The 17995-nt window shown below is 51.9% G+C and overlaps 1 protein-coding gene across 3 annotated transcripts in view; it reads right to left on the bottom strand.

Annotated features, from left to right (window-relative positions):
- Window positions 1–7486: 7486 nt before the first annotated feature.
- The window catches only part of FOSL2 (FOS like 2, AP-1 transcription factor subunit), a 29798-nt gene continuing 19289 nt past the window's right edge, over window positions 7487–17995 (bottom strand). For all 3 annotated transcript variants that reach the window (XM_030858070.3, XM_030858068.3, XM_060309327.2), the window contains exons 3-4: window positions 15254–15361; window positions 7487–12798 (exon numbers count right to left, since the gene is read on the bottom strand). In XM_030858070.3, coding sequence (XP_030713930.1) covers window positions 12277–12798; window positions 15254–15361 — 630 coding nt within the window. In that variant the 3' untranslated portion in view covers window positions 7487–12276. The remainder of the gene's footprint in view (window positions 12799–15253; window positions 15362–17995) is intronic.

Genomic DNA, 17995 nt, shown 5'->3' on the forward strand with positions numbered 1-17995 from the left:
AAGGACTTCAAGGAGATTTGCGTTTTAGGAACTCAACATTCTAATCTAGGTTAGAGATATGATGACCTAAGGATGTGTCAGGCGGACAGAAGAGAGATCATTCTTGCCCTCCTGCAGCTGATGTTCCAGTGGGGAACAGAGATACTTAATATGCTGTTTAAAATAATTGAGTAGTCCCAAAGGTGCAAGATGATCTGAGGGATGACATGGCAGGGAAATGTTTAAATTTCAGTGACCTTTAAATTGAGTGACCTTTAAATTGAGACCTGAGAAATGAACAGGAGATGGTCAGAGAGAGAGGCAAAGAGATTTCCAGGCTACACTAAAGCTGTTATGAAGGTCCTGAGCAAAATGTGTTGAAGGAACTGAGAAAAGTCCAGTGTGGTTGTTGAGAAAATGTGAGGCTGGGAGTTTGACCAGATGAGGCTGGGGAGGAAGAAGGAATCAAACCCCAAAGAATCCGCTTACACATTTTGAAATCACCCTCAGCAAAACAGGAAGTTTTTAATGATGTAAGCAGGATTCTCGTTTTCAAAATAGGATCACTTGCATTTCTCTTTTGCATTTCTGTGCATGTGACCTCCTTCCTGATCAGTGCATTCGTCTGCTTGCCTTGAAAGTGGTGTCAGAATTATCAAAGAAAAACAATTCAGAGAAGGAGATAAGTAGTATTTAGCTTCTGACGTTGAAAATAAGATTTTTCAGCCAGGCGATAGTCTTGAAAGACTCTCTATCAAGAAAAAGATGTTCTGGATGTCTTTAACTTTCTCTTTAAGATTTCAAGAAGCTAACCTGACAGAATTGATCTTAGGGCATTATCTAAAGAAGAGAACAGGGACTTCCCTGGCAGCCCAGAGGTTAGGACTCCGCGCTTCCCCTGCAGGGGGCACAGGTTCGATCCCTGGTCGGGGAACTGAGATCCCGCGTGCCACACGGTGCGGCCAAATAAATAAATAAGCGTGCAAGCTACCAAAAAGAAAAAAAATGAAGAGGAGAACAGAGGAGAGAGCCTCGATCTCTAGTCTGGAGGATGTTGGGGAGGAGGTAAGAGAGGAGGCAAGTGTGGAAGGAAGTCAGGTGTGCACCCTAGTGGTCCATCCTCCAGTTGATGTCCCAGATAGCAAAGGTGTATTAGATGAGGGAGGGAGGGGAGACTGGGAGGAGATTTCCTTAAGTATCTCTCTAGAGGTCTTCACATCAAAGTAAATTGCAGGGTGGTTAGGCACAGGGAAGGTTTGAATTTAACCTTCTGAAGCCACCCTGGGTTCCCATGCAGTGTTAAAATGATGGCTGCATTAGATCTGTAGCTGTGGGTTTTATATAAGAAATAGACAAGAAGCAGATGGATTGAAATCCTGCTAAGCATTTTTTTTTAATGCATTGAACAAACAACAACAAAAAGTATTGACTATGGCCTGTCATTTAATAGTTACTTCCTTATCCAATCCCTGGGTCCCAGAACCTGCAGTCGCAGGAAGTAGACAGTGAACACTCTGAAGCTCCCAGGGGGCCTGCTCACCAATGCCTGTTTCAGGTGTAGCCATGGGGGATAATGCACAAAGAAGGGCCTCCCAGAAGGAGAAGCCCAGAGACACAGACAGTGGACAAAGCTCCACTGCCGGGAAGGGGGCTTCCCTCCTCCAGTCTATCAGTATCTGATCGTTGCCGTGAACCAGTGTCGGATGTGTTCCCTTGATTCCCTTTTCTGAATGGGAGTCTTCACTGCAGTTATCCTATTCCTATTCCACCTGGCAAGTAAGTATGGGGTGGAGTGTTTTCACTTAGATGTGTTCAGACCATACAGAGCTTCGTCTGAAGCCCATGCAGAGGGCTGCACATCGCCTGATGATCCTGGGCCCTTGATCTGCCTGAGGCTTTGGAGTTGTCTCCCCGGGGGAGGAAAGGAAATAATAATTCAGTGTATGAGAAGAGGGAGGCATATACATTTTGGGGTGGCCAAAGGGCAGACTATGGCAGAAACCGCCCGTTGGTTACTCCAGTACCCATTCTTCCCTTCTTCCTCAATAACACAACCCCCAGTTTTATGACTAAGGCTGTGTATCACTAAGGCTCTATTTAAGATTACATTTCTCAGACTCCCTTGCAGCTAGCTCTGACCATGGGAGTAACTTCTAGCTAATAACATATAAATAGAAGTGTCATAAGGTTTTTCAGGAAACTCTCTGTAAGAGGGAAGGAGTTGAAATAAAAGAGGGGGAGGAGAAGCCTCTCTCCCATTCCACCATACTGCTTCTTGGAAAGCAAATATGATGGCTAGAGTTTGGTAGAACACGGATCATGGAAATTAGGGCCATATCTTGGGAATGGACAGGAAAGAAAAGCTAGAGGATTTTGGCCCCTGACAACTTCATGAAACCACCAGACCAGCCCTCAAGCTCTGGCTCCAGACTTTTATGGGAGAGACTAAAGCTCTGTGTGTTCAAGGTTCTGTTTATTTGGGTTTTCTGTCACCGGCAGCTGAATGTAATACTAATGGATATATCTCTACCACAGGCTTTGAGTGGGAGACTTACATAATCAATTTAGTGGTTGGGTCCCAGAACCTGCAGACTGTGAACACACAAAATGTTGGCACTATGGCTGCAGAATGGGGATTGGAGGTGACATCCCAGGTGAGGGATGACAGGGGTTTGTAGGAGGATGGTGATGGTAGGGTTGGATAGCACATTCAGATCTGAAGCATATTTAGGAAGTGAGACAGGAGTTGGTGGTGGTGAGGGAGAGATGAGAGTCAAGGGCAGGAAGAGGGAAACCAAAGAAAATGGCATTGCAAGGAAGGAGCGGTGAGCAGAGCCAGCTGCCGTGCCGTGGTCAAGGAAGATGCGGGCTGAGATATATCTGTAGGATTTGGTCACAGGGAAGTAGTCTCAGGGCAGTGGAGGTGGAAGCAGACTTGAGTGGGTTGAGGAAAGAGTGGGAGGTGAAGAAGTGGGCCCAGCGAGTAAAGATAACTCCTGCGAGGCTGAAATAGGGATGGAGTCAAGGGAGGGCTCTTATCCTTTTTAAGATGGGCAAGACTGGACCTCATTTAATGGGAAGAGCCCTTAGAGAGGCAGAGGTCAACGACGGAATAAGAAGAGGTATAAGCTGCTTGAGGAAGGTCCCTGAGAAGAAGGTGGGAGGAATGAGGCTTGGGGAGCAGGAGGGACCCTTCTCTGTTAAAGCAGGCAAAGGAGGGCAGGCAGGAGACACGCTGTCTCTCTCCCGAGCTGTGGGCAGAGCCCCTGGCCTCCCTGCTCCCCGCTCCCATCTCCCCATCTTGCACATCTGCTGCCTCAATATTCCTAGTGTGTGACGGAAGCCATGTCCATACCCGCCGGGCCCCTGCCTACAGCTCCCAATACCTCAAAACAAAATTCTCATTTCTGCTTACATTTGGGGTCTCAGCTTAAATGCCACTAGTTCTGGGAAGCCCCACAGATTAGGGAAAGTCCCAGTGATAACTGCACCCATGACAGCTTTTGTGTCTTCTTTGAGATGCCCAGTGAACTTGTAATTACTTGATCGTACTCCCATTAGACGATGGCAGGGGTGTGCGTGTATGTGTATGTGTGTGTGTGCGCACGCATGTGGGTGCTTCCTTATCACCTCTATCTCCCCAGCATGGAGGACAGGGCCTGGCACGCACAGGCACTACATTGGGCTGAATGACTGACTGATGAGTAGATTCAAGCCTGTCATTGAGGCTCTCGAGATCTCAGGTTCAATTTCCAGCATCCCTTAAACCTGCCCATGCTCCAGATGTTGGGGACTACTTCCTGGTCACCAAAGCTGTCCCACGCTTTCCTCCCGCACTGGGTCTTTGCTCAGACTGTTCCCTGTGCCAGGAATGCCTGCTCTCCACTCTGTCCTGTACAGACTCCACTGCTCCTCCCAGCCCAGGGCCTTTTCCGCTGCAGAATCTTCTCTGAAACCCTCACCTGCCACAGGCTTAGCCACTTAACATCTTCCACTGTGAATGTCTGTTTTCCCTGTCCCTTTACTCCCATCAGATCGTAACCTCCTTGAGGGAAGCTTCTAGTTCATAATTGATTGTTATTTCAAATGAAAAATTTGACTGTGAGGCAAAGAGACACCTTATATAACACTTGGGTAAATAGAGTCTTATACAACTGTGTCCCCAGTGGTGGCTTTAGAGTGTCATGCACTTAGTAGGGACACAAAAATATTTTTGAATGAATATTTTCTCCCTCATACCTGCAAGACTATGATGGTGACAGTCTCCATCTGCACATTAATTTTTTTAATTAATTTAAATGTGGTTCTCCTATGTTTACAACACAGAAAAGGTGCCTGTTTTCATCCGGGAACAAAGTCTGTCTTTTCAGATTTATTCCGTCTTTACTTGAGAAACAAAGGCATGTCTTATAGAGCAGATCAAGGTGGTGACTGTCTTTGCCAGTGTACCAGATCCACCACTGCATAAGGGAAAAGGAATTTCTCCTGGAGCTGATCATTTCCAACATGTTCAGCAACATTTCTGAACAAGACCACCAGTGTAAAGGATATGAAATCTACAAAGCACTAAAGTAAGGAGGAAACTGCATCACTATTCATAGCTATTATTTTCCATGCTAATGTTTCATGATTGTTTTTTAGTTCAGAAAATAGAGTCATTGGGATTCTCAAAAATACTACCTAAATTGAAATCCATAGAGACAGAAAGCACACTGGTGGTTGCCAGGGACTGGAGGCAGGGGGGATGGGGAGTGACTGCGTAATGGGTCAGGGTTTCCTTTAGGAGTGATGAAAATGTTTTGGAACTAGATAGAAGTGGTAGTTGCACAACACTGTAAAGGTCCCAAATGCCACTGAATTGTTCACTTTAACATGGTTACTTTTATGTTATGTGAGTTTCACCTTTGGGTCAGGCCTCCAAAGGGTCCTCAGAGACATTCAGCTGAGCACCGTGACAAACCAGTTGAATGTGTGTATTTTGGTTTGTTACTCCGTTGGCTGAGTCCTTAACAAGGACTTGTTAAGGTGTTTCGTTTGATTAAGGACTTTCTAGTTCCAGAGGTGGAGCCTGAAGCAGGTTTTATTTTTTCCTTTAAACCAGGGGAACCTCCCAGAGACAACAACTCGCAGACTGTGGATGGCGCCCCAGACGCTTCTCTGGGCCGTTTGTCCGTCAGGGCCCAGTGGGGAGGAAGGAGGACAATCCTGCCCCAAAGAGCAGAGTCACAGGCTACAGTTTCTCTCCACTCCAGGCAGGTCCCACAAAGGTGAAGGCTGGTTGCAACGAATGGCGGGTGGACTTGTCCTAACAGCTCGCAGCTTCTCAGGAAGCCGTCCTTTTGTTGTCGCGTCACGGGGGGAACAGACTCCATCAGAGAGAGCAAGGGCAGGTGCTAAAGCAACATCCTGGATCAAGTGCCAGGCTGGTGGGGACGGGCGGGGCGGCCGTCAGCCCTGCTCAGTGGGGCCTGCTGTGTGCAGGCCTGGCAGGGCCCCGGACCAGCGGCGGGGGCTGGGCTGACCACATACCAGTACCCGTCCATCTTTTAAAGACGCAGGACCCAAAGGGAAATCACACCCTTTCATTTCAAACATGGCCCGGGAGCCCAGAGCCCAGTGGCTGTGCTATAATCAAGTTGCATCAGTCAACTTCATAACCAAGTCTCCTCCTTTTTTTTTCCAGCACTTCATACCTTCTCCTATGCCTTCACATACGTGTCTCATTCAGTAACCCAAGAGACAAACACTGCTGACGGCCTTGGAAAATAGCAGCTCCAGGAGAAATTCCTCTTCCCTTATTCAGCGGCAGTCCAGTAAACAAAGAAAGCCCAGTGACAAAGTTGTGTTCACTTGGGAAACTCTAGGTCCAGCAAAAGGGGATAGTCCCAGGAGTCGCTCACCAAGTCGTCTTTCCCGAGGGAGAGAACCCCGCTTAATCTTTAGAACTCCAACTGTGTTGGATATGTAATCAATAGAGTTTACCATCAACCCAGGTCGCTGAACCAGTGACCAGTTCAAGACAGCCTAGACTCAGCAGGAATTGCAAATTCCCCAGCAGACCCTGTTAGAGCCCAGTGGAGGTGGCCCCTTATTGTTTTTCTCAATAAAAGACTAAAAAGCTGTCTGCATGTTTTGAAGGCATCGACAGCCACCCAGAGAAACAGGACTGCTGATGACTCCATCTAATAAGCGCCTGGCAACCATCAGCCTCTCTAATTGCCATGTGAGTGAAGAGGTGGGAATTTTAACAAACAAAGTCGATTTCGAAGTGTTACTGGAAGATGAAAAATGTCACAGAAGCGCCTAGCCACGAGAGGCGAGCAGAGACGCCTGCTTCTCTCAGGACAGCATAATCCCGAAAGCCGACGGAAGCCGACACGAACCCTCCCAGCACCTGCCTCCTTGACACTCACAAAGAGACACGTCAGCTGCTCAGGAAACTACAGGTACCACTGAGACACCCCAGACCCTTTCCTTGTTGTCTACTCGGGCAGAAGAGGCGGCTTGGAGGCCCGGTGCCGAGAGATCTGAGTGCCCCGTTCCCTTATATTCCAGGCCCTCTCGAAAGGGAAAGGAGATACGGGAATCCTTCCCACGCGGGTGCTCTCACAGTATTATTGTTACCCTCCCCCTCTACAGAGCGGAAACTAAGGCTCAGAGAGGTTACGAGCAGTGGGGGCAGGCCTAGGATTCAGGGCCCCTGTGACTCACAGTCCAGTGCTCTTGGGTCCTCCAGGAAACGAGGCCTACACCCTGGGCTCATCTTACGCAGATTAGGAGCAAGTGGCGTCATCTCAGGGCCCGACTCTCAGCTGGGGCCAACCATCGCGAGAGCTAACTAATGACAGGTGTGCCTCCCTACTGTTTATATTAAAGGGAACGAGCGCCCAGAATAGATGCTCCCCCATTTACCCCGGGGTTTCCTGGTCTGCAGGGCAATGGGATCTGGCTGACACTTCTCAGTGTTCCACACCCAACAAACCGTCTCTATTCAAAAAGGAAGTCCGGAGATGTGATCACCCCACTTATCTGCACACCTTGGTTGCTTCCAGAGGCCTTTCCTGTGCGTGACCTCACGTGACCACCTGGACCATCTGAGCAATACCTTAAATTGGTTTTTTGAAGATTCTTGAGTTTCCAGCAACCTTGTTGAAATATAATCCAAAGTACCCCCAGGAAGGGACAGCACTGTGAACCATTAGTGGTTTGCACTTGGCAGCCAGCTGAGAATCAGGCCCTGAGAAGTGGGAAAAAGGACTGGGAGGGTTTGGAGAGGGTCAAGAAGAGAAAGAAGCAAGAGAGAGGAGGCGGGGAAGGTCTGAGCCCCTCCCAGCAGCTCACCTCCCAGTTTTGCAGAAAGAGGTTCCCGCGGAGCCATTCCTTGCTTCCCCACTCCCACCAGAGAGACCAACTCTGCCCACGGGGCCAAAGGTAGAAAAGTCTACAAGAAAAAAGGAGACGAGACAGGAGAGATGGGAAGAAAACACAGAATAAACCAACCATCAGAGGCTCTTCAATCTTAATTCATTTTATTCTACAAAATGCTACTCAATTGAAAGTGGAGAAGCTAACCAAAAAAAAAAAAAAAAAAAAGGAAAAAAAGTTGTAATATGTTCTCTCTTCCATAGCAGCAAGCTTTTTCTAACAAGCTTTCTTTAGTGCAAATACTGTAGGCTTGTATTACAGTAAAATAACAAAACAGAACAACAACAACAAAACACCACCAGAGATGCTTTAGAGCAGAGCTACTCCTCAATTTTCAAAAGTATACAAAGATTTCTGAGATCACAGTCCTGCCTGGAGAGGCCTATTTAGCAGCCTTTCCAATGGGACCATTCCACCAATACTTAAAAAAAGAAAGAAAACAAGGTGTTCAGAAAGATAAATTCCCCATCAAGCTGTAGGAATCTTGTACAACTTTTTTTTGCCTCCAGGATCTTATAGCAGTCTTTACGCCACATCATCGACATACCTCAAATACAGATGCACAAAGCTTATGATTGTCTACTATATCCAAAATACTATATATACATCTCTCACTGCAGAAAAGACACCCTGATACCTATTCTTTATACAAAGGTGAAGATTTCCTTCCTCAATATCAAGTAACCACAAACTAAAAGAAATGGAATAAACTTTTAATCATACAGAGAAAATAATTTTTTGAGGAACAGGGCAGGTTCTCTTACAACGTAGACTTCTTGGTGACCCCTGTCCCTAGAGGAATGACAGTCCATCTTTCAAAACAGACCTTTTTTTATACAGTTTATACAGCACAAGTCACAAATCATTTTAGAAACAAAAGTATCATTAGCCTAAATTTTTAAAAAAATTATAAAGAAGAAAGAGAGGGAGAGAGGAACTAAGCATTTTAATGCTATCTGTTTCTATTCAGGCTTGGTACAACACAAAGATGTAAACATTTAAAATAAATAATAAAATAAATGTCAATTTCTTCTCCCCCTCCCCTTCCCACGCCCCGCTCAAAATTTGACCCAGCTCCTCCTGAACATGTCAGCGTTAGAAAATTAAAACCCTTTTTGATGTATGACCAAAATACTAGAAGCATGAAAAGATGTCAAATAGGTAGTGGGGTGACTGGGTTTCCTTTTTAAAAGGTGCAGGAGGACATGGGCACACTTAGAAATGTACACACGAACACACACACACACACACACACACACACACACACACACACACGACCTGTCAATAAATAGTGAGATGCTGGCTTTTAAGATGAATGCCAAGAAGACTCAACAAGCAGAAAATAGCAAGACCCCTTTACTTAAGTTTTTAAAAGAAAGTTACACACACCACGTATCCTATTGGTCCACAAATTCTATAAAACGCAGGTCAACCATCTGAAGAGTGCAAAGGAGCACATCCCAGGGAAAACAAGTTTAGAGGTGGAAGGATATTGTAGGGGATGGGTCTTTGAGAACAAACCTCGGACTGAAGGCAATCTTGCCTCGGATCTTTGGAGAAAGACCTTCTCACCTCCAAGTGTTTTTGTTTATTCATTACTTGTGGGCTTTTAATAAGGGAAGTCCTCATGGCTCAGTCTCACCCTAAAGAAGGTATATATATATATAAGTGCCTAACACATCGTCTGGCACATAGTAGGTGTTATTCTTTTCCTTCTTAAAGAGGCCACGTGGATGTCTCATCAGAGGAGGAAATCAACCTGAAAGTTACAAGATGAGACCGCAAGAAGCACTGGTGGTCCATCAGGGAAATGGGAGAAAAGTCCCAATGCCTGGAAGTTGAGCTCATCCTTAAAGTGGAGCCATGTGGGAGCAGAGAGGAGACTCCTTTCCCCAAAGCCTGAGAAAGGGAACCAGTAGCCTCTGATGGTTCTTGGCGTTGAGATGCTTGTGTTATTGGGCACAGTGAAGACACCTGGCCTGTCTCACAGGCAGAACAATGACTTCTTTCTGGAAACGTCCTCAATGAACTCTCTGCTTTGAGTTGGCTCTGGCAATCGCCTGAACTTCACCTGGGATCTCCTCTCTTTCCTGTGTCAGCAGCTGTCCCCATCCACCCAGCCAGGAAGAGGACTATTCCCAGAGAGGCCAGCCAGGTGGCCAAGGGGACGGTGTGTTTCACACCAGCCTGTCAAGGGGTGCCTGCCCTATGCCATCCCAGAGCTGCCTGCAGCCCAACTGGAGTCCACACCAGCTGCCTCACGGCTGGGGACACAGGGGGAGCACAGGGTTCCCTGCCCGAGCACAAAGGCCTCCCCGCTGCGGCTGCTCCCTGAGGGGGAAGAGGAGGAGGCAGGCCTGGGTCTGGTGTGAACTTGGAGAACAGCCAGGAGGAAGTGACTGAGGGTACACTAGTGTGTTAGGTGTGAACATTCCGCCTTCTCCGAATAACCTCTGGCTTTGGGGAAGCCAGACTACCTCCCAGAACAAAGCTAGAGGGTCCTGAATAGAAACACGGCTCCGGAGGCCTCAAGATCCTGAGAGGCGGCTGGGCTTTTGCTTTCTGCTGGTCCCAAAGCCAACGCAGCTTGAAATCGGAACGAAAGCCAGACACTGTCTCGGGCATGTCCAGCCCGGCCCCAAGTCACATACCGGGACCTGCCTTGGGATCAGGGCTGTGCAAAGTGGGGCACAAAGGGACTTTTAGAAATAAAACACCAGAAAGCAGCTTCGTTTAAGAAATATATATATATATGCAAAAAGAAGCAAATAGCTCCCAATTGGCCACAAACACCACTTGAGATGATTAAGCCTTTCAGAGCTGAGCACACCCCAGCTCTCTTTGCCCGTCTCCTGCTACTCCTTGCTGACTTCCGCGTCCTTGATTAATCTGAAGCCAGAGAAACCCAGTGGCCCAATCTTATTAGGAGCGCCCCGCCCAGAACTTCTGGGGAACTGGGAGGGCAGTGTCACAGCCAAGGAATGTGGGAAATAACATTTTTAAAGCATTTGGGGACAAAATACTTTTTCTTTTAATCTCCTCTCTCTTCATGCCCTATCTCTCCACACGTCACTCCCAGTCACAGCAGTCTGTGTATTTTAGGCATTTGGCTGTTCCATTCTGTGTGTCTAGTGCATGGCAAGTGGATAATGGACATTAAATGCCAGCCCGCGTGCCAGGCCTGGGTACGTGAAGGGAATAGGGAACAGGGAACCATGTCACTGCTCTCTTTCTCTCTCTCTCCCCGGAGTCCAACTTTGAGTTCTAACCCCCACTGGGTTGATTTAAATAATATCTATATAATTTTAAATTATCATCCAATGATCTCTAGAGCTGAATCACAATAGCGGGGTCTCCCTCAGAGCACTAGCCCAGCAGAAGCTCATTCTGGAAGATCAACCCTGGGGAGAAAAAGGCTTTGAGGGGTGGGAGGTGGGGACCACGCTGAGCTCTGCTGAGCTGTGCTCTTGGCGAGGCTGGAGGACCCCTTCCCTGCCCCCCACCCCATGGGAAGGGAGCAGCTAGCTTGCAGCGGGAAGCAACACATCTCCTCTCTGATTTCAGCAGCCCCCAAGCATGGCATGTACGCTGCAAGCCACAGTGACAGCTCTGGGCCAGCTGCTCACAACTGGCTGATGGATCTGAGGAGCACGCTGGGGTGAGGGGCAGGGGAGTGTACAAGCAAAAGCACTAGCTCCATTAGGTAGCAGACGGCCACAGGGGGTTGAACAGGCACCTGGGTGAGAGGTGAGAAGCGGGTGCTGGGGCTGCTGCGAGGCGAACCCCACTCCGACTGCCTCCCTCCTTCCTCCCCCTGCATTTCTGTCCACAGCAGAGGCGCTTTTGAGGCTTGGGGAGGGGCCAGGCCCACGCTCATTAAACCTCCGTGGGTGGCATCACCCTAAGAGGCAGGGTGGAGGAGGGCAGAGCCGGCAGGGACTTGGAGTGATTTGTGGCTCCTAGGGAGGGATGCCTCCCTGGTCCGGAGAGAAGGGTCCGGGGCAGAACGCCGAGGCAGTAATTACAGGAGACGTCCTACTCAAGACACCCATGTGGATTGTTGGCACTATTCCTGGCCCGGTAATTAGGCATTTGGCAAACCCAATCTGTGCCCCGGCTGTCTCACTCACACCCTGTCTTTTGGCCAAGCCGCTCCTCCAAAAGCCGTCTCCGAGGATGGGGAGGAAGGGTCCTCCGAGCCTCCCAGCGGTGGCGGCATCTCCTCGAGAGCTCAGGGAGCCCTGCTGGTGGTTCTGGAGATGGTGGTGGACCGGGAGTGTCAGGGGAGGAAAGGTTCTGTATTGCACATCGACTGTCCCCTTCTGGACAAGTCAGCCCCAGCAGAAGAGTCACCTGCTGCCCCATCTCCAGAAATGAAGAGCTTTAATATTCAGACCACCCAGATGAAATGTCATGGCAAATTTGATAAAAACCAAGAGGAAGTGAAATTGACACTGGGGGAAGGAAGGGGCAAATAGTGGGAAGGTGAAACCAAAAGGCACTGAGCATGCTTGGTGGGGCAGAGAAAGACACCATCACTCCAGAGACATGTCGTGACAAAGGGACGGGAACGGTCCACACCAGCTTCAGGCTCTTCAGAAGCCAGAGAGATGCCCGGGTCCGCCGAACGAAGTTGTCCAACGTTTTTCAAGAAACAGGATTTGCTTTGCAAGATGAACGAGGGAGGAGGTCCCGTGACTTCCAAGAGATCGTCCAAGTCCTCCAGCGCCTCACTTCCAAATCCCACCTGGGTCTCCCCAGAACCAGGAAGCTCTCTGGCAGGGTCCCCTTCTTACCCTCGTGGCCCTGGAGTGCTGAAGGGTGCTGGTCCCTGGGAAGGAGGCAGTGACGAGGACGCCCCTGGGAGCTGGGTTACAGAGCCAGCAGAGTCGGGGAGTTCAAGGAGTCTGACGACTGGTCCCCACTGCTACTGCTTCTGCGGTGAGCCTTGGAGCAGGACTCAGAGGGCGACGCAGGCGACTCCTGCTCCAGGACGCTGGGGTAGGTGAAGACGAGGTTCGAGGTGCCCGGGGTGATGGCAGGAGTGGAGGTCACCACTATGGGGGTGTGCAGGGGCTCCTCCCCATAGAAGCCCCCAGCGATGCTGATGGGCTTGATCACGGAGCGCTGGGCCTTGTCCAGCCCCGCCGACGAGGACGAGGGGCTGTCCTCTTCCAGGGGCTCCTGCTTCACCACCACGGCGCCTACCCCTCCACTGCCCCCACTGCGCAGGGCCTGCAGCCCGGAGGCCGGGGGTGACCGGCGCTCCTCGGGGCTGATCTTGCACACGGGCCCGTGGGCCACCAGCATGAACTCCAGCTTCTCTTTCTCCTTCTGCAGCTCAGCGATCTCCTTCTGCAGGCCCGACTTCTCCTCCTCCAGCTCCTCCGTCTCCTGCAGGGGAAGAGGGGTACGTGAGGGACGGCAGGGGCTGCGCTGGGGGGTTGTCAAATCCGGCTGAGAAAGGGAAAGCCAGCCATGTGCTCAGAGGACAGACCATGAAGGCAGCAAGCTCACAGCCCACCTGCACGTTTAAGGTTTCCTTTTGTTTCCAAAGCTCCAGACTGAGAGAAGAGGAAAGTCAGCTTGGAGGAAGGGTGAATTAACGATCGTAGCTGTCATGATCGAGCACTTACTTTGTGCCAGGCACTGTGTTAAGCATTTCACAGGCATTATCTCATTCAACCTAGCGGTTTCTTGAAGCAGGTATCAGCAACCTGCAGGTATCAGTTTGCAGATGAAACTGAGTTTCCAAGAGGTTTAATCATTTGCCCAATGCCACAGAGCAAGCAGGTAGGGTAGCCCAGATTTGACCCCAATGTAGCTGACTCCAGAGTCCACATGCTACTACGCTCTTCTGCCTTGGTGCCAGGACCGCCCCCCGGTACGCCTGAGGGGTGAGTAATAGTGAGATCCGGTGGGGGAAGGGGGCACAGCATGCAGCTCCACCCCTCTCTCCTCGTGCCTCCTCAGCCCCATCCCGCTCGCCGTGGACACATGGACACTAAATTCTAAGCTGCGTGGCAGTGCAGATTTCTGTCTGCGCATACAAGCCCAGGACAGTGCCCAGCTTATAGGAAGATCTCAATGCATCCCGTCTGGATCTTCACCGTCCCTCTTCCCTTTTTTGCTCTAAGTAGAAAGCATATGTTTCAGGACTCACAGAAGCCCGGGAGAACATTCAGTTCAGCCCCCGAGCTTTAACAGATGAGACCCCTGCCAGCCTGAGCGGGCACGTGAGGCTGGCATGGACCTCAGCCCTTCCTTTCACACAAAGCCAGAGAAGCAACAGATGCACATGCAGGGGGTCGTTATGGAATACGGAAAGGCACGTGTCACCAGCCTCTTCCCCACTTTTCCCGAACACAGATTCCTGTTTGAGAACGAGATGACATGGGCCAGAGCTTCGCTAAGCAGCCGAGTACAGCACATTCCGAAGTGAAAAAAAGTTTCCATCTGTCTCAAGGGTCTGACGAATGTCATGAGCTTATGAGAGGCTTCCTGTGGAGGATGTGGCTCAGGGCCTGGGTGGCTGGGTCGTAGGTGGGGAGGCGCGGGGGAGTTGGGTGTGAGGCTTCTAGGGAGGTGGGGGGAAAGCTGAGGGGCCTCAGGGGGGCAGGCTCTTCTGGGGCTGGTGGCAGAAGCACCTGGGGGAGACCCAGGGGGCATGGCTCCTTGCAAGGTCAGTGGTAGGGAGGGCTCTGCTGGGGGAGTCTCCCCGGGGAGTGCTGAGCACTCATGGATCTGCCTCACGTGACATCGGAGCACCGCCACTCCTCCTCCCCGCCTCTAACGCCGCCACGGGGCACCACTACAGGCACCGCGCGATTCACGCCGTGCACGTTCAAGACCCACGAGCGAGGGCTCCAGGATGGACAAAGGGAAGCAGAAGCCGGTGAATGGTAACTGGGAGGATTAAATAAAGTAATAGGACGTGCAAGGCAATGATCTCCAAAGCACCATCCTGGCTGGTCGTTGCAAGGATTGCCGACGGAGTCTCCCTCATCTCCTCACTTTGAACACATTCCACCCAGGAGAGTCAGTCCTGGCTTTGGGCTTCCCCCACACGGCATACGGCCCATCCTGGAGGGCGGGGCTCTGGAGGGAGTTATGTGACGTTCGTTCGTCAGGTCAAGCTTTTGAGAGGGAGGGGTAGGGCCACGGGCCCCCAGGTGTGGGCAGTTAGGCAGCAGGGGAGAATGACTCACAAAGGCAGAAGGAGGTACCAAGGTGACAGCTTCAGGCTCAGGGCAGAGGCAGGGAACCCTCCCAGCCACGAAGGATATGAGAAAACCCCAAGACAGTACAACTCAGCTGCACGTGACCCATCTCCATGAGACCTAGAGAGCGTCACGACCCCTGCAGGGGTGAAGGAGCCCAGAGAGCAGTTCCCCACAATGCTCGCCCGCCCAAACTAGATGGCTGACGCTAGGCCGGGCCACTCCTGCTGGTGGCAGGCACCCTGGGAAGAGGAGCCCCAGAGGAGGCAGGTCTGGGCTTGCCTTGGCTCCTGGGCCAATGCCAACACCCTCTGCCATCCCTCACCCAGGAGCCCCAGCAGGTCTCAGTGCAGGGATTGCACAGGTGCTGAATGAGAAAGGGTACCAGGCCCAAGAAGCCTGTCCAATTCTCTCTGGGCCCAGGCTGGTGCTAAAGGCCAGCTCCCTCTCCCCAGCCCTCTCCTTTAATCAGGGCAGTGCTGACCCATGTGCTAAAAGGAAGCAATGTTTCTGTCTGCACTGACTCACATGTCAGCCACTAGGGGCAAGGAGGAGGGGAGGGCCGGGAGCCCTGGGGTCCCTGCTCTGGCCCGCCCAGAAATGCGCCCGCCCCACGCAGAGCTCCTCACCGCCTGCAGCTTCTCGGTCAGCTCCCGGCGGCGGTTCCGGCACTTGGCCGCGGCCAGCTTGTTCCTCTCCCTCCGGATTCGACGCTTCTCCTCCTCTTCCGGGGACAGCTAGAGGCCAAGGTCAAGGATCACGGTTAGGCTCGGATAAATGGCTCACCACCTTTTCGGCTTTTAACTGCATTTGAAGTAGGGGAAGAAGCCCTTCTGGAACTGGGGAGGGGAGGGCCGAAGGCAAGAGGAGCGCGGCTCAGAGGCCCAGAACACGCGGCTCACTGCTGTGTGGACGCCTGGGAGGGCGCTTAGAGCTGAACCCCCCCTGGAAGGTGATGTCGCGTGTTTGAAGGGAGAACAGGGTAGCCATGGGTCAGGGACTCACCAGCCCAAGCATGATGGCAGCACGTGTCAGGCCAGCCCCGACTCAGTGCCAAGGCCCGAGAGAACGGGCTGGGACTGCTTCCCGCAGAGTCCCCTCGTGCCAGGCCCGCCCCACCCACTTACGCAGCTTCCTCCACTCTCCGCCTAATTACTCCTCCCCATAACCCTGCCTGCTCTGCGAGCCTCATTATCTCCACGTGATTAAGTAGCTGGGCCCAGAGTAGGAAGCACCCAGGGGGGCATGTTCTGTTGCCAGAGGGAGGGCCACCCCACTCCCAAGCCCCTCTGCCAGCCCTCGAGTGCTGGCTGCTCACACTTCAACCCCGAGGACTCACCCGTGAGCCTGGCACAGTGCCGGGCTGGACGGGACCAGCGAAAGGAGGAGGGGCCCTGAGGCAGGTTAAACCCTGCTGCCCACCACATCCACTCATTCAGCCAATGAGCCCTTCTGCACGCCAGGCACAGTGTGAGGGCTTAGAGGTTTGTCAACAGACCAAGTGAACACAAATCCCCCCGCAGCTCCTCACACTGAGGTTGGTTAGGGGCCCGCGGCTCAGGCCAGAGGGCAAGAACTCTGCCCCCACCATCGGGGCTGACACTCTGCTTACACAGAGCCCTCCTTCCAGAGGAGGGCCACCAGCCCCTCGCAGAGGTGATGTGAGGAGATGGCTGGGGGCCAAGGCAGAAAGCAGTTCAAAAGGACAGACCACCCCTTCAGTCATCAGACTGACGGCACCCCTACAAGATGCCAAGTACAGTACTTGGGGCTTAGAAGATTCTGGGGGAATAAGACCTGAGTCCTACCCTCAAGGGATACATGGGGAAAGGGCCAAAGCCACTTTTGGAGGGGCTAAGAGAGAAGCCGCCCCACTGACGGATGCTGCCTGGACCACCAGCCATCCTGTGAGGGAGGGAGCCACTGCCCAGGCTGGGCCCAGGCCAGAGTCCCCAGGACGCTCCCTGCAGCCTTGAAGGTGTGTGGCTGTGACGTCCTGAACGGGACACAGCATCACTGCAGCAGCCTCCAGGAGGTGCGCACTGACCTGAGCCCATCCAGCCAGTAGCATCTCTGTTAGTCCTCAGGCCCCTTCCAGAGACCCAGTCTTGGAGTCCACGCTGGAGTCCCGGTTCTACTTCCCTCCTTAGGCCCCTCCTCTGCCTAGGAACACAAAGAGCCGTTGGCTCCACGGTCTCCCTTCTGAGAGGCGTCAGGCAGCTGGGAGCCAAACGCAGGTGTGGCACTTCTGGGTGGACTTGGACAGATTACTGACCCTTCTGAGCCTCAGAGCCCCATTTGTAAAATGGGGTTAATAGGACCTGCCCTGCCTTCCACAACGTTTCTGCAATGATCAGATGAGATGCAGTGTGAGAGTCCTCTCTAAACTAGAAAGTGCTAGAAAGAAGAAGATGCAATTCAGAGGTCTCCTCTCTGATGCCTTTTCTGCACTCACTGAGCAGCAAGTCAATTGGAGACCCAGAGTCCACAGATTCAGGCACCCTGTTCTCTGTGGAGACCAGCTGAGGTCACAAGGCCACTTGGCCAAGGCCCTGAATACTGGCTACTCCTAACCCTGTCTCAACCTGAGTCCAAGAGGGTAACCCTGCTGCAGTCGTGGGTTCAGGGCTCAGCACTGAAAGGCTACCAGGGTTCCCCTTGAGGCCCAGCTAGCCCCCCTCCTCCTTCACTGATGAGGAGCAGAAAAGATGGAGAGCTGGTCCTGGTCCACTTTGGCCTCCGTTCCCCCTTGGCTGCTTCTGGACAAATTCTGACCTCCCAATTGCCCTAGAAGCCTCGCCCCTATGTGGTGAGGTGTGGGGCAACTTGTGGGAGCTCTAGGCTTAGGAAGTGTTCAGGGGTGGTGACAACACGGTTACAACTTGAGTGTGTCAGCACCACCACATACCCATCCACAAGCCACACACACCTGCCCCTCCCCGCCACTGCTGGCCTCAGAGGGAGCCTCTGGGGCAGGTTACGGAGGAGGGCAGTGAGGCACCAGGCCAGTCCCTGGTAACAGGCTCCTCCCCCTGGGGGAGGCTGGGAAGGCGGAAGTGAGCCTCTGAGAAAAGACCCTCGGGCTAGGAACCCAAAGAGCCAAGGTTCTAGGATGCCACCACCTAGGCTTCCTCCAAGCTGCCAGACGATTATCTGAACTCCTAACTGACATGGGATAAAACACTTCTGGCTCTCTCTTTCCCTCTCAAAAAAGGAAGGAAATTCTCCAAATTGTCTTAGGGCACGCCTAGGTGGTGCGGTAGGAAAACCACAGGGCTGAAGGTCAAAAGAGGTGGATTCCAGTCCTGGCTCTGCCACTAACTCACTGTGTGAGCCTGGACAAGGCCCTTCTTTCTGGGCCTCAGTTTCCT

This window comes from Globicephala melas, chromosome 12, assembly GCF_963455315.2.
Source record: "Globicephala melas chromosome 12, mGloMel1.2, whole genome shotgun sequence".
NCBI lineage: Eukaryota > Metazoa > Chordata > Mammalia > Artiodactyla > Delphinidae > Globicephala > Globicephala melas.